Below are 22,201 nucleotides of genomic sequence, written 5' to 3'. Positions count from 1 at the left end.
TCCTGCTGCTCTGCAACCGAAAAGGTTCGAAAAAAGAAACTGTCAGGCAAGAGGGAACAAAGAAAGAATGAGACAAAGTCCGGCACAAAAACATTATGCTTTCTTTTTTTAGGTGTTGCGCTGACGCTTGTTCCGGTTGGGGTTTTCATTTCTGCTGTCACTATCGTCTAAATCCATCCTATCTTCTTTCTCATTCGGCGCTCTTCGTTTACTTTGCTGGCTAGCCCCACTTGACGAAGTTCGAGACATTGACTGGTTCCAAAATGTGTATCGTTAGTAGTGTTACCATCGAGACTGGTTTTCATGCGTCAGCGGTACCTTTTCATTCTCTGATACATTGTCCGTTTGCTCCGCATCCTGAATCAAGTCCAGCTTGATTTTAAAATCGCGTGCCGTGCTTCGTTTCATATATTGCATTAGATCCACTTTGCTTTTGCGAGTTAATTGGATAAGATGGCGTTCGAATTGCTCGACTAAAAAGATGAGATTGGGTATCGTCTTGGACTCGCGAAGGATTTTCGCCTGACGTGATAATAAGCAATCGGCATAAATTGCAAGCATTTCGTCAATGCTCACCTTTTCCTTCGAGCTTCCTCCTCCTTTCTTCCCTTTTCCTTTCTTCAATCCTGCTTCCAAGTAGTCCATATGCTGCTGTCCGTATATAGTCAGGAACTTGTACATTTTATCCGTGATATTTGTGCCCGCGATCTGGATAACCAACACAAAGTCTGAAGACATTTGTTGCGGCCGTATCATGGTCTGTAAACGTTATTCAGTTATTTACGCCTTTTGAAACCATATACCAGAACTTACGTATTTCACTAGAGATAGCAGCAGCTTGTATGTCTTTGACAGCACTCTTATCAGTGCTTCAGCGTGGGGCCCAAGTAACACTGCTTTCGTAAACTCGCTGAGAACATTCAAGCATGACTGGATCCGTTTGCAAATAAGCTGTTCAAAGTCTGCAACAGAACTGTCTTCATCATCCGTGACACTCGACGCTGAAGAAAAAAAGAAGAAGAATAGATCAGTTTGTAAATAACAAATTTCCCTCGCGTTATCCCGTAGCATACCGTATTGCTTGAGTCTACCAATAGCCCAATTCAAATCATCGAGCCAGTGCTCTAATGAGGAGAGCAGCAATAGACTGACAGGACCACACGTCTTTTCGTTCATCATTTGATACTGCACAGAGAGCTCTTCATCTGGAACCTCCTGGCTATCAGCTGGCACTTCGATATCTCCATGCAGCGCATGTAAATCTTGTGCAATGTACGTCACCGTTAAGAAATCGTCGACTTCTGTGCAAAGTTTGATGAACAAAGTGATCAACTCCTTGACTAGGCCGACTTCTTCCAGTGGCCGCTCTTTGACAAAGTTCTCTAACCACTGTTTTATCTCTTCGACCGACTCGGCATAATCCTCGCTATTGCGAGACAGGTTTGAGACAAGCGACGCAAGCACTTGGATAACGATAGCAGCTTCCTTGTAGAGCGGTGGAGGATCATTGATATATTTCAATAGTATTTTCTACTTGGATGTTAGCATGCATCAATGTAGCATCCATAAGCGGCTATTACCTTGAAGAATTCAAACGCACTCAGAATTGCGGCGTTATGGCTAACGTTTTGGATGCCATTGTTTCTAGGAAACACATTCAATAAAAGCTCATCCATTTTCTCGGGCCAAACTCTAGCCACAGTGTCCAAGATATTTCTCAAGCCATCGACAATAGCGCCTAGCAAGGAGGTTCCCTAAAATCCATTCATCAGCAATCAAGAGAAGCCGCCGGAGCATCTTTTGGATGTTTACCTTTTTGGGTGAGTGACCGACAAAGCTGCTGTCCGAACCTTCCGTCAGCAAAATATGCTTGTATACGTTACAAAGCTTTAAGCATTGTTTGAATATTGCTTCATCTCCAGATGAGCGTCTCTTGCGAGATATAGCCTGCAAAACCGTTAGGTTATAAATAGCTCTTAATCCATGTATCAAGCTTACTTACGTTCTCAAGACATTGCTGGGTAACAGTTACAATATATTGGACGAAATTGAGGTCTGCTCGGACAGCTCGCACAGGTGTCTGTCTGTCACCATCTGCAAACATCTTTTCAGTAATGGAAGCTGTAAAGTCCAGGGAAAGCATAGTTGGATAGTCAACAACTAGCTTGCGTCCTATATTTTTGTCAGGATTTTCTATATGCTGACATGAAGAGGAGAGAGCAACGTACCTCTCTCGTCTGTTGAGAATTCCTTAAGCACGTCTTGCAAAGCACATCGTTTCTTGAAAATCCTGTCAATCTTTTCAAACGACTCGTAAGTTTCTGCACGGCAAGAATATTCATGTTCCATCGCGACCTAGTATTCATTGATGTTAGAACCTTGCGCATTGTACATATCACATAGACATTACATACTTCGTAGCAGCCCAAAAGAATAGAGGCATACAAATTGTTTTTCACGCCGGTGAATGTTGCTCTGTCATAGTTTGCAGTTTTATCAAGTTCATAATCCTCCAAATCCGCCTTTGCAAGCCGAAAAATCAGCGACGAAGCAGCTTCTTGACAACTGGCCAAGGACTTTGCTATCACTGCATTCTGTTCAGTTTTTTCGAGCCGCCGAATTATCTTGAACAGATTTGATAACAAAACGTGCACTGGCTCCAAGAGAATAGGACATCTTGCAGTATTCACATTCTCGACAGAGGCTTCAAGACGAAGTGCTACGGGTATACTGACGTCTGTTTCATACACAGCACCAAACTAAGCAACAACTTTTAGCATACCCTATCCGATCGATTGTTTCATAAATTATATTACCTGGTTGTATAGAATTTCAAATATATCGGATATAAGGAGATCATTGTGTGATATATCGTGTAGACCTTCGTAGGCTACAGCTCTTATTTCGCCCTGTTGCCCCAAGCATCTTCGCAAAAGACCTATATGGAGTTATTAGATGCTTGGTAAAAAGGAAGTACTGGCTTATTTGTTACCAAGTATCTCAAATGCGACGCCTGCTTTTCGGAGGGTGGAGGAGCTACCTTGAGGTTGGTCCTCACTCCAGACCTGATTCCACAACAGATCCAGAAAACCGTTTACGGCAACTTTGCGACCGTCGACATCCCTGAAAGCAGTTTATCGAACGCTGAAATCTCTCCTTCAAAAGCAACTTTACTTACTTTGCGAACATGCATTTTCGAAGTACTAGCATGAGACCATCCCGGAAACTATCGTCAATGTTGCCCAGAGGTTGTATAGCTTGCAGCAAGGAGTCCGCTGTCGTGTAAGGTAAGTAGGAAAGGTAATTGAGCGTGTCCCTGATCTGTTCTATATTAACAATCGCTCATATCTCAATTACCATATCGTAGACTTTACATTGGAGAGATAAGGTTCAATAGCGCGCGGTTGGTCAGAGACTACGTTTTCGAGCAAATTGATGAATTGAGGAGCACTTTCAGAGCGGGATATGATACGCGATGTGATCTGATCCAAGATCTCTGAACGTAAGCTGCTATGTTGCTTCAAATACAATGTTAATAAATTGATCCAGGTATTACAGCACGAATATTATCTCACCTGGAACAGACGCAGAAGAATTCTGATACCTAGAGCTGTGACACCATCTATAACGAGAGGTTTCTGTTGGGTAGCTTTTGAAGTTGCAGATACGTCAGTGGCAGACATAGGTTCACTCTAGTCGTTGGCATTTACCTTTAGATTTTCCCCAGCCACTCTGATTAACCGTCGACTCAATAAGTAAAATGCCCAGTTGCGCGAGTGGTTGTGTCAATTGATCCCATCCAGCAGCTGATTTCTCGGCTATGCTTAGGAAAGTTTCCTCTATGTATGCCGCATCCACCTTGGCGTAGTCTTAAGAGATATTGTAAGAATAATTGTAAGACTGATATTCTTCAATGTTATTACCAGGCATCCAGGTGAACTGCTTCAATTTTTCATTGTCGCGATAGATAGCACTAATGGTACCCTTTAACGAGTCGAGTATCTGTGTGATGAGAGAATTAGAGATATTGCAGACGAAAACTTGATAGCGTAAGGCATACCACATCCTCTAACCGATGTATCCTTGCTGCGGATAAGAGGGTGGCTATCGGAAACATCTGCAAAGCATGAATTTTTCCTTGTCGCATCATTTTCAATAGCTCCTGTCCAAGCTCCTATGTATAGGAAAAGAGTTATTAGCCTGAGTATTTGTCCTAACCACTGATTTGACAAATACCTGATCTTGTTTTATTGCAAACGTAATGTGAAGCATCACTGTTCCTTCCATTCGCACATAACTACAGAAGTTTTAGAAGCGATCCAATGGAAGCAATGTCAAATCCGTACCTTGTGTTTAGATAATCGTCCTTGCTTCGTTTGCTTTCTGCTCTGTTAAAGTGTTCGCATATTCCTTGCAAAATTGCCCGTTTCTGACCCTGCAAAGTCGTGTGTGAGTTGCATAGTGAACTTTAAAGTGCTCTACCAACTGAAGGGCACCCAAACCTTTCGCGAAAGAAGAAGAAGTTGGTATATGTAGGGTGGCAATTCATCAATATCCAATATTTCAAGTTGACTAGAATTCTCTTTGTTTTAGGATAGCCGATTCTCAAATTAGGTTTGAAGGGATATACCTGATCATTTTTTGTGTCATCTGCTCCAACTGTGACCCAGCAAGATCCATATCGTTGATACCAGCCGCAATTCCCAATGCAGTTTGTGCGCTCCACTGCGTACTCTTTATTTTCTGAAAGATGGCATTCGTATACTCGGTTCTCTGGGTTGCGACGAGCAGATTCCAAATCTTTGACAATATCTCGAATACTCTTGACTGTAACTGCTTCCCATTTTCCACGCAGTCAAGAATTTTGTTTGCAATGTCGGATAAGTTCTCTTTTGATAAAGTTTCTAACTAGAAGAATCAATCATTCCTTTTCAGTAATTCGCAAAGATCGAATTATTTGGTGCTCGTATACCTCTGGTAGCAAGTAGGTGACGATGCTCGATGATAATTTACTGTTAGAAGCATCTCCTTGAACCTCGCAGAGCCTAATCCGAAGACTTAGTAGTTTCAACGTGCGAAATGCAGGGACGGATGTACCATTTGGCAGTCTCCTTGATAATTACTGCGCGTTTCGTTATGCATGTTTCGTCCCTTGACAGAGGAAGACCTTTGCAAACTGTTGAGCCTTTGAGTTTTTCGCTACGTGTGCTACAAAATCCTACCTAGAAGCAGTCCTCGAAGAAGAAGCAACGGATCTATGTCTTCACTCGTACCATTTCTGTCAAGACAAGATCTGACAGTTTTCAAGATCTGCGATCTGTCAATATTCATCGCCTCTGTGAAACTCATATTCAATATATACCTCTTCTTCAGAGCGTTCTGCTACATAGTTTAATAGAGGTTGGCGATCGGACTGCTTGCTCAGTTTCAAGATCGTGGCCTCCATGTCAGTTGCAGGAAACCGACGCGTGGTTCCTGAAATTTGAGACGCGTCTTTAATCCAGCGCGGATCTCGCGACTGCGTTGGAATATCGCATCTGCAACCATGAAACTCGTCGTAAAGCTATCAAGAACAAGAATACTAAGATTTTTTATTTCTTATTAGAACTCTCGGTCGCTTAGATTATCGTCATCGTCACCATCATCATCATCGTCGTCTACTTCGTCCTCACTAACTATGCCAAAATCATTTTCACTGCGAACATCCTCGTCGTATTCAGGAGCTTTGTTTTCAATGGTAAAAATTGCCGTATGCGCAGACGCAATCTATGAGGAATGCTGTTAGAGCATGAGAATTTTAAAATACACAATGTTAAGTATTCTGTCACCTCTGATACTCGTTCACAAAATGCATCAAAATCCGCTTGTGTTCTGCAGTAATATCCCAGGAGCATCGAGGGATCGAGCTGTGATATATGTATTTTCCGTGGGATAGCACAGTGATATGTTTCCAGATCTTGTTCATTGTATTCATCAATATGTTTAGTTTCCAATGCAGGTCTTGAAAAATGCGGATCCAGGTATAATAATTCATCCCCTTGCATTCCAATAAAATACAACGAAGAATTGGGACGTCCACTAGATTAAATATGTTATTGATGTTTGGCGAACACGACGATGACAATGTGCCTACCCTGCAATGCCTACAAACCATGGCAGCTTGAAACAGTCTTTCAAAGCAGGATAATATGTAGGATGTAAGTTATCGATTCCGAGACGTATGGCAACCAGGACGAGGATAGGTCGAAACTCGCCCAATTCCGGCTCCATTGATCGTCGCGGCGTAGATTTTTTGTATATCTCTTCCAACTCCTTATCTTCAGTGCGCCTTGTTGACTTGTGCCAGTACCCAAACTCCCCGCGAGGTCGACGCCCAGTCGCTGCGTCATGAACGTCCTGGCGATATACTACACCATCCGTAGCAATATACACAGCCAGGTTTGCGGCAGGAAAATCAGACACGAGCGCACTGTTGACCGACAGAAAATTAATCCAATCGGTCTACATGTATGGATGATCAAATATCTATATGCTTACAGAATAACTTGGCTGATGGTGCTGGGACCAAACCATTCTCCTATGTTCTTTCCGAGCTGCTTGCCCAGCAATGCAATTCTGTGGATTGAGAACGGTGCACGAGGTGAAAGTTCATCCAGGAACCATTGGATGATTTGCCGATATTCTTTAGAGGCAGCACCCTTTCGTCTCCAATCTGAAATTCAGATTAAGTGGTTGGAGTTGTAACAGTCCGATACGAGTTTATTACCTCGACCTAGGAAATGAATAAGAAGAGCATTGGCGAGCAGGCTCTGCCCACTTCGAAGCATGCAACCCCAACCAATATCTGTTGTGTACGAAGATGGTCGGATAGGTGGATAATTATGCCTGTATGTCATCCAAAGTCGAGATGTAAAGTCCTCGTAGAAATCTGGAGGCCACAGCATTGACATTGAAAACGATGAAACTGGAGCTTCCTTCTTCTTCACCTCATCCTGTTCGTCTTTCGGCTGCTCTTCTTTGTCAAACACATTCTCTGATTGCGCTGCAAGCATATCTTGCTGCATTTTGGACATGTCTGGCATATCATAGCTTTTCCCAAGTAGCCAGAGCGTGCCGTCTGACTGGTTGTTGCAGGATTCAGTGTGCTGCCAAAAGTTTGATACCCAATGACCGAACTTGTGTGGAATCTCTGCTGCGAGGTACGATGAATTCGTTAAAAGTTTCTCCTTGAGTGGAGCCGAACTGATATGATTGCTGTTTTGAGGCTGCGGCAAGCGATCACTGCCGGAAGATCGTTTGGCAAAAACGCCGCCGTCAATCGCAGTACTGCGGCCCGATTCTTGCATTGCGGAACAGGCCGTCTTTTATGCAACTAGTAAAGCTATACGCTTTCAAGCGACTAGAGAATACTGGGACTGGGCACAAGAAGTTTTAAAAAATCAAAAAGGAAGAACGATGTATATTTTCGGTGTGTCACGAGCTACATAAGACTGATGACGGAGTTCAGGATGTTGCTGCATGAAAAAGCGTTTCACTGGGCCTGTGCAGCATCGTTGGATTCCTGCTCTATTTCGGGTTCCCGTTCCTGACCGTCTCCCTGATCTTGTGGATATGGCTCTTCCTCTTCCTGCTCTTGCGGTTCTTCCTGTTCTTGGTCCAGCTCGGCATCCGATGACTGACCTTCACCGATAGGAACATCCGGCATAAGGTCCTGTCCAACGCCCATGTCGTCCACACCAGGCAGTTTATCTTTCATTTCCTTGATTGCATCATATTTGCTTTGCATCCATTCCTTCAATCCAATTGCTTCATCGGGCTCGCCAGTGCCATGCTCGAGGGAACCCAAAAAGTCATCACCGGACCAGGGCCGTATCGTTCCACCTGACATGCGTTCGAGAGATCTATCCCAAACGACATCTCGTTCAATCATGTATGCAATGCCATCGACACGCTTATTCAGAATTTCTGGGCTCCATCCTTCGTTCATGATACGAAGGTTATCCTGATAAAGCTTAACGAAATACGGGATCTCCTTCAGCTTCTCCCACAGGTATGAATGAATCTTTCGGTTGGCTGTGAACTCTGTCCACTCGCCTGTCATGAGTTGTCGTTGGTCTTCTTCCAGGCCGTTACCGAACGTATAGTCAAAATCCATAGGTATCATTATGAGCTGATTCGTGGCCGGATGACGATAAAGGGCAAAGTTGTTTCCAGAGTACTGGACACCGTCCCAGTTACCGCCGATCCACTCAACTGCCAGCTGCCGGATGTAACGGACGATATCCATTTTGCTTTGCCAAGTTGACAGGAGCTCATTTTGATCAGTTTCCGAGCTAGGATCAAACTGCTTGATAAATCTGGCAAAATCAATAAAGGATTCCATAGCCGAGGGTTGTGCACCGACTGCTTCCAACTTGACATCGTACACGTCCTCGTCATATGAGCTGTCGTCTTCACCGAGATATGCAAAGTTGGCGGCATAGGTGCCCTTGCCAGCGTCGCCTTGAATAATAGGCCCTAATTGTACGTTCGAATCTCCTCCATGGATGGTTTCGCGTATGAAGCTTTACAGCGCATGGATATATATGTCAACGCTATCGCTTCTTCAGTCTGTATCCAAATGTTACCTTTCAGATCCGCTGTCGTCGACCAAGAGGAAGAGTCCAACAGGAGTCTGATTGATATATAATCTATACGAACGTTAAATGCAACCGCCTAAAATGTAAACGTTCGAGTCACAGGAGCACACGCACCTTACATAAGTGCCTCGGGCAGCAAGCACTCCGGAAGATTGGAGCATATCGTTGTAAATCTTTTCTCGCATCATGGTTGGGTCCGTTGACTCGGGTCGAAGTTTCATCTCCCAGCGTCTGTACAAACCGTCTGGCGCAGAAGCCTCAGGGATCTTGAGTTTGTAAGGTACCTTGGCCCATTTACGGCTGGAGTGGCCTCCAACCTTCAGTTCGACGTCGTCAAATTGCTGAATGTCATTGTAACTTTTGCAGTAAGAAGGGCGGTAAGCATCTAGATATATAATTCCTCGCTCTCCCCCCTCTCTCTTGCCTGAGAAACGTACCTGATATACGTGAGTCTTCCCGTCACCCGTGCGGCTTTCTTTTCCATCTTATTCAAATGCATTGCTCTAACTCGAGCGTCGTCCGCCTCCAAATGGATGGTCGCAATTGCACCTTCTTCGAACAAGCGGCTCTCTGCAGGATCGGCAACAGAAACATTGTTGGCTTTTGGTAGAGGCTCGATGTGACCCATGGTAGTATTAAAATCGTAGAGCTGGGGTATAGTGGGTAAAGTCAACTTGTTCCATGGTCGACCGTATGTTTCATAGAATGTTTGATTTGATTGCTCAATAGCTGGCCGTTCAAAAGGTTCAAAGTGAACAATGTTGTTGTTGCTATCGAGAATGACATATCTGTAAGGGATAGAGGATGGGCCAACACCTGTGTATAGCATTGGTACTGTCTCACTAGCTTGCAGGGCATAGACATCTTTGCCCATAGCAACGCCGACGACATTGTTAGCAGCACTTGGTGGATTAGCAATGACTGAATATGTGACAGAGTGGACACCTTTGGTGTCTCCCCACACAAAAGCTATAGCAAGTGATGTTAGAAATCACTCTGAAGGATATCACTGATTAACGTGTTATTTACTGGTCACCAGCAACAGCCAGAATAGGATGGATTTAAGCATGGAAAGGAGAAAAGAGCACGCATAGATCTCAGTAGATAAATGTCTTTATAGGCTTTCGGTAATTTTTTTTTTGCTGGACAATGCCTGTTGAATCCTTCTATGTAGTGGTTGCTTTTGAAACAAATGTAAATCACGAAATTGCTGCTTAACGAGCAGCGTGCACTTGACACTGGACCTGAGTCAAGGCTCCAGTGTGAATTTCCATCGCCGTCAGTTTTCTTCCATAGACACATCCAGTATCTAATCCAGATGTGTATTGTTTTAATTGCAGGCCTTTGGATGCCTCGTGTCCGTAATAAACATGCTCTTCGTGATTTCTGCGATTCCACACGTCAGTCCATGGCTCTCCGCTTTTTGCCTTGAGAGGCATGCCATTTGCATCCATTGTGCGCATATTCATAACTGAATACGGATTTTGATTATCGAGAGTCTTTGCTGGGTCCAAACCAGCATGCACGAACAAGCTATGGATAGAAGGTATTGATAGTATGAGAGGGCAATTAACAAGATAATCATAGTCTTCTCGAGTCAGGTTCCTGAGGAAATTTTGTTTTGGTGATCAATCCCATTCCTGCCTGAAAACAATTGTTGCCTGATTACTTACTTGGCAATAGACCCATGGAAATCATTCCACTGGAGCGGATCTGGTACGGGCCCTTCGGGAAGTACGGTAACGCCATCTGTGACCTCCGGCTCGCCCTTTTCCAGATAATATGTCTTGAATCGTACCACCTTGTCATCGTGGTTACCGCGTACGCACAACGCTCCAAGTTCTTTTGCTCGACGTATGACACCTTGACTGTCAGGTCCTTTGGCTACCATATCACCTAGCAAGATCATTTTGTCTGTTGAAGCATTGTAATTGATATTGGACAGGAGTGTATTGAATTCTTGAAGGCATCCGTGGATATCGCCGACCGCAAATACTCTTTGACTATTGTTGAAGGCGTTTTCATCAAGCGTTCGTATACGAGTCAAGTTGGCATATGCGGATAAAGTATGAGATGAAGCCGTATTCGACTGCTTCTTGACAACCACAACAATGGCTGTCACTAGTACGGCGACGATGACCAACGCTATGGCTGCTGCAACAAGACGCCAAAAGTATTTTCGTCGATGAAACTGAAGGTTATTGCCGAACTTTTCTGCAGACATAGTGTTTACATTGCTAGAATCCGGCGGGATCCCTGACACTTGCTTATCATTGTCATGCTGTTGCCCTGCAAAGTAAAAGCTGCCCATAGTATACGAAGAAAGTAGAAGGAGAGATAGGAGGTACGCATATGCTGCTGAGTGCATTCGCATATGCGATATGCGCATGGACCTGCGAGTCAGGGGTAAGACGACCTTTTGTTATCGTGTGGATGGGTGACATTCGAATGCATCGTTTCTTTTTTCTTCTTTTTCTACGCATACAGTGAGACGTTCCCTTACAAGTGGAAGTAATACCCAATATTCCCGATCGAAACAAAACAAAGCTGCACTGCATGCGCCACGACCGCATCCACAAAGAACTCGATAGATTTTGGCATTTTTAAGGAGTCGTCGTTAAGAAATAGTTCTGCAGAAGCTTTTAACAATAATAATGTGCATAGGGCCATGTACAACAAAATCAATGAACGGGTACTATTGTATGTTACTCTCGGGAAAGACTGAATGCATCTAGACATGTTGTAATCACAGCGACGACGATTTCCATAGCAATAAGCCAGATGACAATCCATTCCAAGTGTTCACCTTTGACAACACTTAGAACGTCACTACGATGGATATACAAACAAAATAGACTTACCATGTGAACTATTCAAATGGTCCTTTAGCATCTCCAAAAGGTCGCTAATCACTTCTACTCTTTGATTAAGCAGCTCAACACGCTGTGAAATTTCTAGGTATCCACGGATAGCACTGTATAATGGCTCTAAAGCAGGTTCTGACCAGAAGATCTCTGGTGTATCTAAAATATTAGATACAAGATTGACGTTGATTCTCATGATAAACAGCTGGCCAATCTTTTTTGTGATGGCAGTACTAACCATAATAAATCAGAAACGGAAGCTTTCGCGCTAATGATACTCGCCCTCTTACCGGGACATTCGAATATTGCCGCTCTCAGCCATGACTTGTGGAATGTATTTCGTTTCGTTAATGGTATCGTCAATAAGTCGTTCAAACAGTGTCATTTTTACGCTCTGAGCAATGGCGTGAGCAATGGTGAGTTTCACAAGGTAGTTGGAAGGATGGCGGAGCGTGATAATGTCATTGTATATCCTTATAACCCATTGTTGATAATTTTGTTCGTTGGTACATTTGCATTGAGGTCCTTCTTACCGTGGTTGACAGTTTTCATTGTAGTAATAATGGAATTCTTCAATCTCAACATCATCCGGTTCCAACTTTGCTTCTTCGTAGACGGCTAATTCCTTCAATATCCGCTGTTCCTCGGTAAGCGTCATTCCCCAAAAGACAACAACACCGTAGTCGAAAAGGAATATTTCCGGCAAAGATGTTGTTTGTAATTTATGTTCTCGATCCTGGTGCTTTTGTGGTGGCGATAGTGGGAATTTCAGCGAGTAAGGCGTGTAAATACTAAAAAGACATGAACGATGAACGGGTTTCATGCGATAAAAACATCTCTGCATGCTTACCATTCGTCAAACCGTTTCGGTGCAGCGCCGTTTGACTTCTTTTTAGATTGCAGATACTTTATCAAATCCTCCATGCGGTAAGCACTGCGGTTGTAAAAAAGAAAGCGTTATGCACTTTGCACTCGTTATCCATATTTCTCCCTATCTCTCTATCTTACGAGGCTGTGCAGTATGCTGTTACGCGGGATAATTCATCCTTGTTCATTTTATTCAGCCGTTCAGCCTCCACCCTGGCAGTACCGTGGGGTATTTGCGACAGTTGCGTGTATACATCGGCATCTAGATCTTCGGCAGCGAAGGCTCGATCTCCATCCTCAGGGAATAGTTTCAGTTTTTGCGAGATTTTTGTGGTTCGATTCGGCTGTTTCGGCTTCGTCCGTAAGTTGCCAAGCTGTGGAGACTGGAATGTATGGTATGCGACGCTGCTTGACTGCAGTCCTCCGCGCGGTGCCAACGCATTAGATGTCCCCGTAGCCGCCGTTAGCGGCGTGGACCTGCTAGTCTTGCTGGGTTGCAGCAAAGGAGTCCTTGAACTTTCGTCGTCGGGCAATCCAAGGTATTGGCGACGAGACACGTTTTTCGACATTTAGGCAAGTTGGTCTGACAAGCAAGGATTGCTTGCTGCTTTGCACTTTTTTGATCCGGTTCTGACTCCCGACAGCAACCCGCAGACGCACATTAAAAAAATCCATGCGATATGCAAATGCAGACATATATGACAATTAATTAATTGAGCTATTAATCTCTCCATGCTACATAGACTTCATCTGTACGGAAGCGTTGTGTGCATGTGCTCTTTTCTAAAGGTGTAGTGAAGCCCGTCAGATATGACAACATGCCGGCATGTGCAATCATAATTCCATTATCGATGCAGAACCTAGAAGATTCGATAAGTCTACTAGTTTGTGGATTCAATCAAATAACTAGATAATATTACCGTTCATCCATTGCGCACACCTTTCCTCCTCGCTGCTCTGCCATGATACCCATCATCTCTTGTAACCGAAGATTACCTATATGACCATCAGTTTGGATATAGTAGCTCGGCCACAGATATTAAATATGACTTACATCCGACACCGCCGACGATTAACACCTCTGTAGACTCAATGTGAGCCATTGCTCTCTCAGTAATTTCTACCAGCATTGCAAACAAGGTTTCTTGCAAAGAAAAACATAAATCTTCGGGAGTTACTTCGCCTTTTGGCAGGCGCTCCTTTGCAATCATCTCAATGTGCGACAAAATGCCAGAAAATGATACATCCATGCCTTTTACAGAGTATGGGAGCGGTATAAACTTTTTGCCTCTATCAACGTACAACTTTATAAATTGGTTCGATAGCAGTAGAGCAATCGGTTCATTTTTTACCTTTTGGCGTATTGTTCAATGTTGTAGCCTGGACTAGGATCATTGGACAAGTTCAGTATCCTTGCAAATCGATCTAGGCAGTTTCCAATTGCAATATCCAGAGTCTCTCCAAAAATTCTGTATCGATGCTGGGAATAGGCAATGACTTGGGTATTGCCGCCACTGACATATAGCACAACTGGGTTTGTCGCGCGCGTAATTTCTCTGCCCATTTCGATATCTGAATAATTGCATAAGTATCACTCCCAAAGGAACAAGGTAACAATTCTTACGTCCTACACAGTGGTTCACGCCTACCAGAGGCTTGTTCCACAACAACGATACGGTTCTGGCCACGACCGCCACAGACGTTAAAGGAGCACCCATGCCCGGACCTGGAAAAATCCGAGATTAGCAAAGTACAATAAACGACCAAACAAAGGTGTATTGTACCTTTGGTGAAGCAGATAACGTCGATATCATCAGGAGTAACGTTAGCCTCCTTCATTGCCTTGTCCATGACTTGGAGGACGCAATCGCGGTGGTGCTGTGCGGTGTCGCGAGGAAGAAAACCCTCGCCTGGTGGTGTAATGTATGTGTCTCGTACATTCGACAATATATCGACCTTCCCTCCCTCGTGTCGTATTACTCCAACACCAAGCTTATTTGCCGATCCTTCGAATCCGATTGCTATAGGCATTTCCAAAAGGAAGAAAAAAGTGTCAAGCGGACTTGTTGCTAAGTGTCGTCCGACAAGCTTCTTTCAATGCTGCGATCTTGTGGCACATTCAGTCTCAAAGATCACATTAAATAAAGAATGGTGATAGGCTTTGCTTTACATTCATGTTGAACCGCAGAAAAATATCCATGATATTATCACCAATTATTATTATCGTTAACTCCATTTCTGAAAAAAAAAGAAAAAACTTGCAGAAGATCGTAGGGTACATCAGTGACTTTTCTATTGAGCCCTACGTCGAGCAAGAGCTCGTTGCCGGATCTCTTCAATCTCTTCCGCACGTCGTTTCCTGCTGGCAGCAGCAGCCTCTTCAAGTGCAGCCTGCTGTTTCTCATGCTCCTTCTTCTTTTCGGCTTCTTCCGCCTCCAGATCCATTTCCATGACATTCGGTGCATCCTCGCCGTTGAGTCGAACCTTTGGCAGCCTTTTTATTCTATCGTGCCCTTCTCCAGCCTTGATCCAATCCCAGATAATCTTGCTGACACCCTTCATGATCGCCTTGTTCGTGTACGTCACGTGCATGTACATGACCCAATCCAGGTCCCGGTACCGAATCTTGTGACGATCCAGCATATCAGAAAACGCGCACAGTGGATGAAGGTGCAATGCGACGAGAGCACCAGACGATCCACCGAAATCGCCAATTTCGGCCGTCATGCCTTCTGTCAGATGCTGATCCGGGGAATAATGTGAAAATACGCTTCGATTGGCCGCTTTGTTTGCAATGTTGGTGAAATATCCCGTCAAAAAAGATTTCAGAATTGGCACCGGATCTATCTCTTCTCGTGATCGTTTGCTCTTGCTGTTAGGTTTCTTTACTTCGTATCGCGGAGCTTTTCGAATAGGTAGTTTCAGTTTCTCCATAACATCTAGCAGTTGTCGTCGCACATTCCTCGCTGTCTCCAGTACTTTGTTGTTGATATAATTTTCCTTGCACCAGCTGCGGCTCTTGTCATGCCGATACCATTCTTCCCAGACATTGAGAATTGTCATATGATCGCCCGTGTGGTGCGCAAACCGGAGCTTACACTCCTCAGCCTCAATGACGGCCTTCTCGCCTCCTTTGCCGCGTATAGAAGGAGCACGGAATAGATCGTTCTCGCCAGCGAGAACGCTTGCTATTGTCAAAACTTCTTCGCTGCAGCCATACTCTTCAGCGGCGGCCACGAGCACTCGCGCGAGCGATGGTGATAATGGAAAGTAACTCATCTTGTCACCCAATGGTGTCAGTTTGCCGACCTCGTCTATGGCGCCCAATAAATAGAGTTGCTTTAGAGCATTTCGGACGAGCTTTTCGTCTGGCGGATCAATAAATTCAAAATTGATAACGTCGATGATGTTCATCTTTTTCAAAGCAAGCACAGTCGCTAGCAAACTGCTGCGCTGGATCTCTGGGACTGTATCGAGGATCATCTTTTCGAAGCTCTCTTCTGTGTAAAGTCTATACGCCTTGCCAGGCGCAGTTCTGAAAATCATATATCTTTGTCAGAACTCTCCAAATACTTGCCGGTCACTGCCGTCACGAAAATCTACCTGCCAGCGCGACCAGCGCGCTGCGTTGCGGCTGCCTGGCTGATCTCTGTCACCAACAATGCATCCATACCGGTATTTGGATCATATGTCTTTTCTTTTACAAGGCCAGAATCAACGACGTAGCGGATACCAGGAATCGTGACAGATGTCTACCTCAAAAATTAAGTAAACGCAGCAGATAGTTGCATAAAAGAACATACCTGAGCAACGTTGGTGGCAAACACAACTTTCCGGATACCTTCCTTCGGTAATTCGAAAACTGCTTTTTGATCATACGTCTCCAAACTTGCGTATAATGGGTAGACAGCAATATCTCTTACCCCGTTTTCGTAATGCCGTACCTTTCGCTTATAATCTAGATCTCGAACCTTCTCTTCAAATGCTCGGCATGCTCGTTCGATATCATTCTGACCGGTCAGAAAAACGAGCAAGTCTCCGGGAGGTTCATGGGTGTGGATGTGCAACGCGGCTTCCACGGCGTGATCCACAAAGGTAGACTTGAGCGAAGAAAGACGCTGCGCATCTTTGTAATATACAATATCCACTGGATATATTCTACCGGGTATCTCGAATATTGGACATTCGTCAAAGAAATCTGAAAACTTTTCAACATCAAGAGTAGCCGACATGATCAGGATCTTGAGGTCAGGACGAAGTCGCTGCGTTTTTTTGAGTAAGCCGAATAATACGTCCGTTTCCAACGTACGTTCGTGTGCTTCGTCGATGATAACCACGGAATACTGACTTAGCTGTGGATCCTCGGTAGCTTCTCGCAACAGAATACCGTCGGTCATGTATTTCAGCTGTGTCGAGGAACTAGTTTTGTCGTCGAAACGGATGGTGTAACCGACTTTGGTACCAAGTCGCACATCTTGCTCCTCACTCACACGTTTCGCCACTGCAGTCATCGGGTGAGCTTCAATCAAAAGTTCTGATTTCTTTGCTTCACTCTTTACCTGTAATAGCTGCAATGCGTCTAATATCAAGATATAATTTCATTCAGCAAACATACTTTGTTGCAGCAGATCGCCAACGTACCTTGGTTGTGTCACGCCAATCTTTTTGATTTCTGGCATGTCCTCAAGGAGGTATTGAGGGATCTGTGTTGTTTTACCAGATCCTTCGTCGCGTTAGCCTTTTCCGCATTTGAAATCTCGCAAACTCGTAACCTACCGGTTTCACCAATAATAACCAGCACATTGTATTCACGTATAGCGTCAATGAGCTCCTTCCTGTACTCAAATGTGGGCAAGCTCTCTCGTTGCTCCTTGATACGCGCTCGGTCGCTCATGATGTCAGTGTGAGGAGAACCCGCCCAAAGAGCAAAGCGCAGATTGACACCGAAAGCGAAACCCTCAAATTCTGTGGCAGCTAATTTGCATTGAATAGCAAATCCATTATTTACTTAAGACATGTTGATGCTGACATTGCATGTATATAATCATGGATCTATTCATATTATTTGTGTATCCAGATACATAATATTTGGTGTAGGTATAATGTATAGATAAATGCTCGTTGGGTGTGGCATTTAATACGATTACATTTTAGCAAGCTGAGAAACAAGAAGTCAGGGTAGCAAACCAAGATGTTTGTGTTGGCTGCTCCTCATTTTCCGGTAGACTCGAAACTGCAGAAGCAGTTAACATAAGGGAAGCTGGTGTAGAAGGTGAAATGGTATTGGAGAAGGGAGAAAACATCTGCAATCTCGAATCGTCGTGTTCCGTTGAAAACATTGATCGTGGTCTGAGAGTTGTCGATCCATCACCATCATTGCTTTCGTCGTCTGTCAAACTGCTATCGGAACTAACTGTGCTGTGCCGATCGTCGCTATCTTCATCATCCTCCTCATCAGAGTCGCTAGAGCTCGCTTTCTTTGGATCGAAACCGTTCTCCCTTAGCAATTGGTGCGTCCAGAGAAGGTATAGACCTCCGTCATCGTCGTTTGGACTGACAGTCGTGTGAGGAGGTGTAGGCGGCATCTCAAGAAGCCAAGACGGCGAGGGCCGGTCTTGTCGCTTGGAGGACGAGGATGGCGCGACTAGTTCTTTGCATTAGCATAAGATACAGTTTTTCTTGCCAAGTTGCTTGCTCGCCTGCTGGCATCACTGGCTTGATTGCTCCATAATGCGGAATCTGCCGAGTATCTGCAGAAATGAAATGTTATTTTTGGCAACGGATGCATTCGTTCTTAATAGACCTTTCTTGGAGTCTTGACTCAAAATGCGATCATCTTCAAAGCTTGGAGGTGTCAATGATAGAGCTTGAGCTATCTATAGGATTGACTGTTCATGTTAATCAAGAATGAAAGAATGATGTGAATATATTCGACTCGATACCTACACCTTTTGATTGGGAGCGCCGTATGGAAAGAGACATTTTTGTTTACAATTTTACTATCGTTTATGAATCCCAGAAGAAGAGGAAGCAGCGAGTGCCAAGTGCAAGGAGGGCCCTGATATTTATTCGATTACGTGATGCGTTGTCCAGCGCTTCTGCGGTCGATCATCCCCACCTGAAAAATGATCTTTTGCGCAGCTGCTCGTCAGCTGACACGATGTAGGACTCACGCACGGCATGATGAACGAAATAGAACCGGGTCTCACCGCGATTGCACAATTCCTGAAACGCCAGGACCAGATATTCAATATAGCATCTCTGCTTCTGTTCTATCCAGAATAATCTTAAGAATCTCCCGATAGATGCATTGCTCGCGAACCCTTTCAGGCAATTGGGGCTTTGCCTTCAATTTCATGGAAGACGAAGACCGTGCTTTGCTAGTTTACACTATGCATTCAACCGATTGCCTAGCGTTACCACCCCTATTACGCGCATCTTATCAGTTTACGGTGCGTTACACGGACGTAAACACTTTCACATAGATGCCAACCTGGGCGTTCGATATGAAACAGAAAATCAGTTTCAAGGGTACAGTGCCCTGAACTAATTTTCCTTCCAGCGCTGGTGAGATCTTGATGTTTCCAGTCGAAGATGGAAATGAGGCGTCACCAGGGCTCACAAAGAATATGGTACCTTGACCATCATGGGCAAGTGCAAAATCCTTGGCAGATGACTGCAGTACCTGATATTGACTCTTTGCTTTCCAAAAACACTCCTACTCCAGTTAAGTTTACGTTTCTTCCCAATACTTTGTTGAAGTTATATGTGATTGCAACACAGATGTATCCAAACTGCTCATCATCATCAAATACGAGCGATTCCTGCAAGTAACAATCATTATCGTACCATCCGCTGAAATCCAAAAATAAATAATCAACATTTGAACGTTGCTACTTTTTTGTTTATCGGCAAGTTAGATGTTATCGGTATGTACAGTTGTCTGAAAGGCTTGAGGGAAATGACAAGTAATCTATGCATCGAAAACAACAGGAGTCTTTGCCTTCTTCTTGATGTCTTGATAGCAGTGATGGCACAAGTGATGCATCAACTTCAAATTTCCGCAAGCTGGACATTTCGTAATGTTTTCCAAATCCTTCAATCCCTTGTTGGATGCTCGCATACGCTTCTTCGAGTGCGAGGTCTTCTTCTTTGGTACTGCCCACAAGAAAGCTCCAAGCCATTCCGGAAGCTGGATAGTTGTAGCTCTGAAAATGCTGTCATTGAGACTGTTTACAAGCGAGAGCAGACCGAAGCGAGCCGTAGATGCAGACTGTGTTATTGATGTGTTGAGCAGGGCGGCCGACATTGTGTTCAAAGTGTTTAACCAGAGAGCAAGACCTGCCTGGTAAACTCAGGTGGCTTGCCGGAATTTGATGCAAGGAGGCGGAAAGCTTGGACAGTCTCCACAGTAATATTCGTACTCTGCGTTGCTAGTGCATCCATCAAAGAAACCGATGATTTATGTATCTGATTTCACGCTTATTGATTGAAAAGAAACCGGTAAAGAAAAGCTGGTTTTAATACTTGTGTATATTCATTTTTTTATTTACTTTGAAAATGATCAGGTTGAAAGGCAAAATTGGGAATAAAAAAATGAGGCGGGTTGATGAGGACCGGAATTTGAGTGTCTGATGACTATGGAACCAAGCAAAGTTTCTTCGGTAACACTCAAGACACCCCGTGCGAGTCTTGACTTTAGCCTTATTTGCTTTTATTCACTAGCCACTTCAGATTCCCGGCGCTGTCTCCTCCAAGCCTGCAACGCCAATGAGTTCTTCGTACGAAAATCAGTGGCTCGCGCCCGACGAAAAGCAGCGAACCGCGTCACCTTTGGGTCGCACCACCGATTCGCCAAAGCCAAAACAAGGATCCGATTCGCCACAGCCGCAGCAAAAACCTGCTCGAAAGTCTATGAAAGAAATGACTAAAGCCGAACGTCGCGCGCTGCAAGAGCAGCAGCGCCTGGAAAAGCAGAACCGTATCGCCCAAGGTCTGCCAAAGTCTGCAAAGAAAGCCGCAGATATGGAGGCAGCAAAGAAATCATTGCAACCACAGCAACAGCATCAACAGCAGCAGGGATCTGGTGCGGGAGATGATAAGCAAAAGAAAAAGAACAAAGGACAGAGCAAAGTAGATATGAATCAGGTTCCGTGGTTGATGCATCTTGATGCACCAAAACGTCCAGACACGGCAGGTGGAAACAAGGATCTCCATCCGGCAGTTCTGAAGCTTGGATTATATTTCTCTGAACATAAAATTGTCGGTTCAAATGCACGATGCGTTGCTATGCTGCAGACCTTTTCAAAGGTACTAGACTCTCGATCGGCTGTGTAAACACCTTTTTCTAACGTAGATAACAGGTTATTGAGGAACATCGTCCTCCAGCTGATGCAACATTCGCTCGAAACATCCAAAAACATCTTGATCCGCACATTGCGTACCTCTTGGCTGCACGACCCATGTCACTGAGTATGCGTGAATGCATTCGATGGCTCAAAAAGGAGATTTCCGATATCGTTGAAGAAGATCCACCATTGTCAGATGACGAGGTTAGTTGCTGCGCACTCAAGATACAATTAAATCAATTTAATGCTTTTCTTTTATTCTAGGCACGAAGTCGTCTTATTGAACGAATTGAGCATTTTATAAGAGAACGAATTACGATGGCAGATCAGTTGATTATACAGAATGGTTTACAAAAGATCCAGGACGGTGAAGTAATTTTGACATATGGCAAATCTTCAGTCGTGGAAAACTTGCTGCTGGAGACGAAGAAGAAAGGAATTGATTTCAAAGTAATCGTTGTCGACAGTCGCCCACTATTTGAAGGCAAACATCTTTTGCGGCGATTGGTTGCTGCCGGCATCGATTGTTCCTACTATTTATTATCCAGCATCTACGTAGCATTGCGCTCGGTAACCAAAATTATTATGGGTGCGCACGCGCTGCTGAATAACGGTGCTGTATACTCTCGAGTGGGCACAGCTATGGTTGCTATGGCTGCGCGAGACAGCCAAATCCCGGTAATGATCTGCTGCGAGACTTACAAGTTTGTTAACCGAACTCAGGTGGATTCTTTGGTACTCAATGAAATGGGTTAGTTGAAATATGCAAGGCTATGTTATTTGTCAAGATTCCCTCTGCTAATATTATCTGTAACAGGCAATCCTGACGACTTGGTGAATAGCAGACCTGCATACAACTCATGTCATCAAAACCAGCCCAACCCTGAATCGTCACCGATCTCTACCTGGCGTGAGCAGCCTAATCTTAGATTACTAAACCTACTTTACGATGTTACACCTTCCCGATACATTACTCTAGTCGTCACAGAAGTGGGCTTGATCCCTTGCACATCTGCTCCAGTAGTAAGTGATCAGACACAAATCCAATGATATAATTAGATACTGACAATCTTTTCTTTTCTCTGTTCGCTCATAGATTTGGCGCGAATACAAGTAAGTAATGATATCCATTTTTCCACAATTGCAGATACTGATATACTTGATAGCGAGGAATTTGGCAAAAGAAATCACAAATAAAAACTGTAAACATCTTTTTACTGTGCAGCTCATGTTAACCATCAGAAATCCACGGCGTGCATATGGCGGACGAGGATTCAGGATGATTTTTCTTCCAATTAGTGTCGACTCTTTATTCAATTGAACAAACAATAAGTGCCCCGCGCATATTTTTGTTACCACAGTGTCTCCGTCATCCTCTTCTTATATATTTATTGCATAATCGCGTTTCAGGAGCTTTCGTATGCGCATATTTTAGTTAACCTTCTCGAGCAATTAAGTTACATATAGCGGTAATCAATAAACT

The 22,201-nt window shown here is 44.2% G+C and overlaps 9 protein-coding genes across 9 annotated transcripts; 1 reads left to right on the top strand and 8 right to left on the bottom strand.

Annotated features, from left to right (window-relative positions):
* Positions 1-108: 108 nt before the first annotated feature.
* VTP01DRAFT_10730 (uncharacterized protein) lies at positions 109-5,446 on the bottom strand (the record flags this gene model as incomplete). The annotated part of the gene is made up of 26 exons (XM_069379125.1): positions 109-252; positions 319-522; positions 577-759; positions 814-1,001; positions 1,074-1,530; positions 1,581-1,754; positions 1,813-1,947; positions 2,003-2,172; positions 2,229-2,355; positions 2,415-2,759; positions 2,817-2,938; positions 2,993-3,123; positions 3,179-3,321; positions 3,375-3,518; positions 3,576-3,649; positions 3,711-3,869; positions 3,924-4,002; positions 4,061-4,174; positions 4,237-4,297; positions 4,347-4,435; positions 4,503-4,572; positions 4,631-4,908; positions 4,973-5,045; positions 5,098-5,167; positions 5,223-5,310; positions 5,363-5,446. 26 exons carry the CDS (start codon positions 5,444-5,446, stop codon positions 109-111), a joined length of 3,906 nt encoding a protein of 1,301 aa, XP_069239130.1.
* A 155-nt stretch (positions 5,447-5,601) lies between these two features.
* VTP01DRAFT_10729 (uncharacterized protein) lies at positions 5,602-7,346 on the bottom strand (the record flags this gene model as incomplete). Its single annotated transcript, XM_069379123.1, has 5 exons — positions 5,602-5,766; positions 5,829-6,078; positions 6,134-6,469; positions 6,538-6,712; positions 6,767-7,346. 5 exons carry the CDS (start codon positions 7,344-7,346, stop codon positions 5,602-5,604), a joined length of 1,506 nt encoding a protein of 501 aa, XP_069239129.1.
* Positions 7,347-7,531: 185 nt separating this feature from the next.
* On the bottom strand, positions 7,532-9,708 carry VTP01DRAFT_10728 (uncharacterized protein; the record flags this gene model as incomplete). Its single annotated transcript, XM_069379122.1, has 5 exons — positions 7,532-8,564; positions 8,628-8,690; positions 8,754-8,996; positions 9,077-9,608; positions 9,669-9,708. The coding sequence occupies 5 exons, from the start codon at positions 9,706-9,708 to the stop codon at positions 7,532-7,534; spliced, it is 1,911 nt and encodes a 636-aa protein (XP_069239128.1).
* A 145-nt stretch (positions 9,709-9,853) lies between these two features.
* VTP01DRAFT_10727 (uncharacterized protein) lies at positions 9,854-10,950 on the bottom strand (the record flags this gene model as incomplete). Its single annotated transcript, XM_069379121.1, has 2 exons — positions 9,854-10,244; positions 10,313-10,950. 2 exons carry the CDS (start codon positions 10,948-10,950, stop codon positions 9,854-9,856), a joined length of 1,029 nt encoding a protein of 342 aa, XP_069239127.1.
* Positions 10,951-11,344: 394 nt separating this feature from the next.
* Positions 11,345-12,939, bottom strand: VTP01DRAFT_10726 (uncharacterized protein; the record flags this gene model as incomplete). Its single annotated transcript, XM_069379120.1, has 6 exons — positions 11,345-11,445; positions 11,501-11,736; positions 11,794-11,976; positions 12,037-12,294; positions 12,354-12,437; positions 12,512-12,939. 6 exons carry the CDS (start codon positions 12,937-12,939, stop codon positions 11,345-11,347), a joined length of 1,290 nt encoding a protein of 429 aa, XP_069239126.1.
* Positions 12,940-13,091: 152 nt separating this feature from the next.
* On the bottom strand, positions 13,092-14,401 carry VTP01DRAFT_10725 (uncharacterized protein; the record flags this gene model as incomplete). The annotated part of the gene is made up of 6 exons (XM_069379119.1): positions 13,092-13,230; positions 13,291-13,366; positions 13,425-13,660; positions 13,723-13,942; positions 13,995-14,096; positions 14,155-14,401. 6 exons carry the CDS (start codon positions 14,399-14,401, stop codon positions 13,092-13,094), a joined length of 1,020 nt encoding a protein of 339 aa, XP_069239125.1.
* Positions 14,402-14,662: 261 nt separating this feature from the next.
* VTP01DRAFT_10724 (uncharacterized protein) lies at positions 14,663-17,264 on the bottom strand (the record flags this gene model as incomplete). The annotated part of the gene is made up of 6 exons (XM_069379118.1): positions 14,663-15,905; positions 15,974-16,122; positions 16,174-16,871; positions 16,930-16,949; positions 17,012-17,093; positions 17,147-17,264. The coding sequence occupies 6 exons, from the start codon at positions 17,262-17,264 to the stop codon at positions 14,663-14,665; spliced, it is 2,310 nt and encodes a 769-aa protein (XP_069239124.1).
* A 256-nt stretch (positions 17,265-17,520) lies between these two features.
* VTP01DRAFT_10723 (mitochondrial 54S ribosomal bL32m domain-containing protein) lies at positions 17,521-19,679 on the bottom strand (the record flags this gene model as incomplete). Its single annotated transcript, XM_069379117.1, has 7 exons — positions 17,521-18,014; positions 18,070-18,120; positions 18,174-18,246; positions 18,544-18,642; positions 18,864-19,055; positions 19,123-19,263; positions 19,359-19,679. 7 exons carry the CDS (start codon positions 19,677-19,679, stop codon positions 17,521-17,523), a joined length of 1,371 nt encoding a protein of 456 aa, XP_069239123.1.
* Positions 19,680-20,004: 325 nt separating this feature from the next.
* VTP01DRAFT_10722 (uncharacterized protein) lies at positions 20,005-21,915 on the top strand (the record flags this gene model as incomplete). Its single annotated transcript, XM_069379116.1, has 7 exons — positions 20,005-20,034; positions 20,096-20,680; positions 20,734-20,922; positions 20,983-21,469; positions 21,536-21,741; positions 21,815-21,831; positions 21,885-21,915. 7 exons carry the CDS (start codon positions 20,005-20,007, stop codon positions 21,913-21,915), a joined length of 1,545 nt encoding a protein of 514 aa, XP_069239122.1.
* Positions 21,916-22,201: the final 286 nt, after the last annotated feature.

The sequence above is a fragment of the Rhizomucor pusillus genome (assembly GCF_041956525.1).
Source record: "Rhizomucor pusillus strain CBS 183.67 unplaced genomic scaffold VTP01scaffold_9, whole genome shotgun sequence".
Taxonomy (NCBI): Eukaryota; Fungi; Mucoromycota; class Mucoromycetes; order Mucorales; family Lichtheimiaceae; genus Rhizomucor; species Rhizomucor pusillus.
Note: the sequence above shows the minus strand (reverse complement) of the source record. Positions and strands in the feature narration are given on the sequence as shown.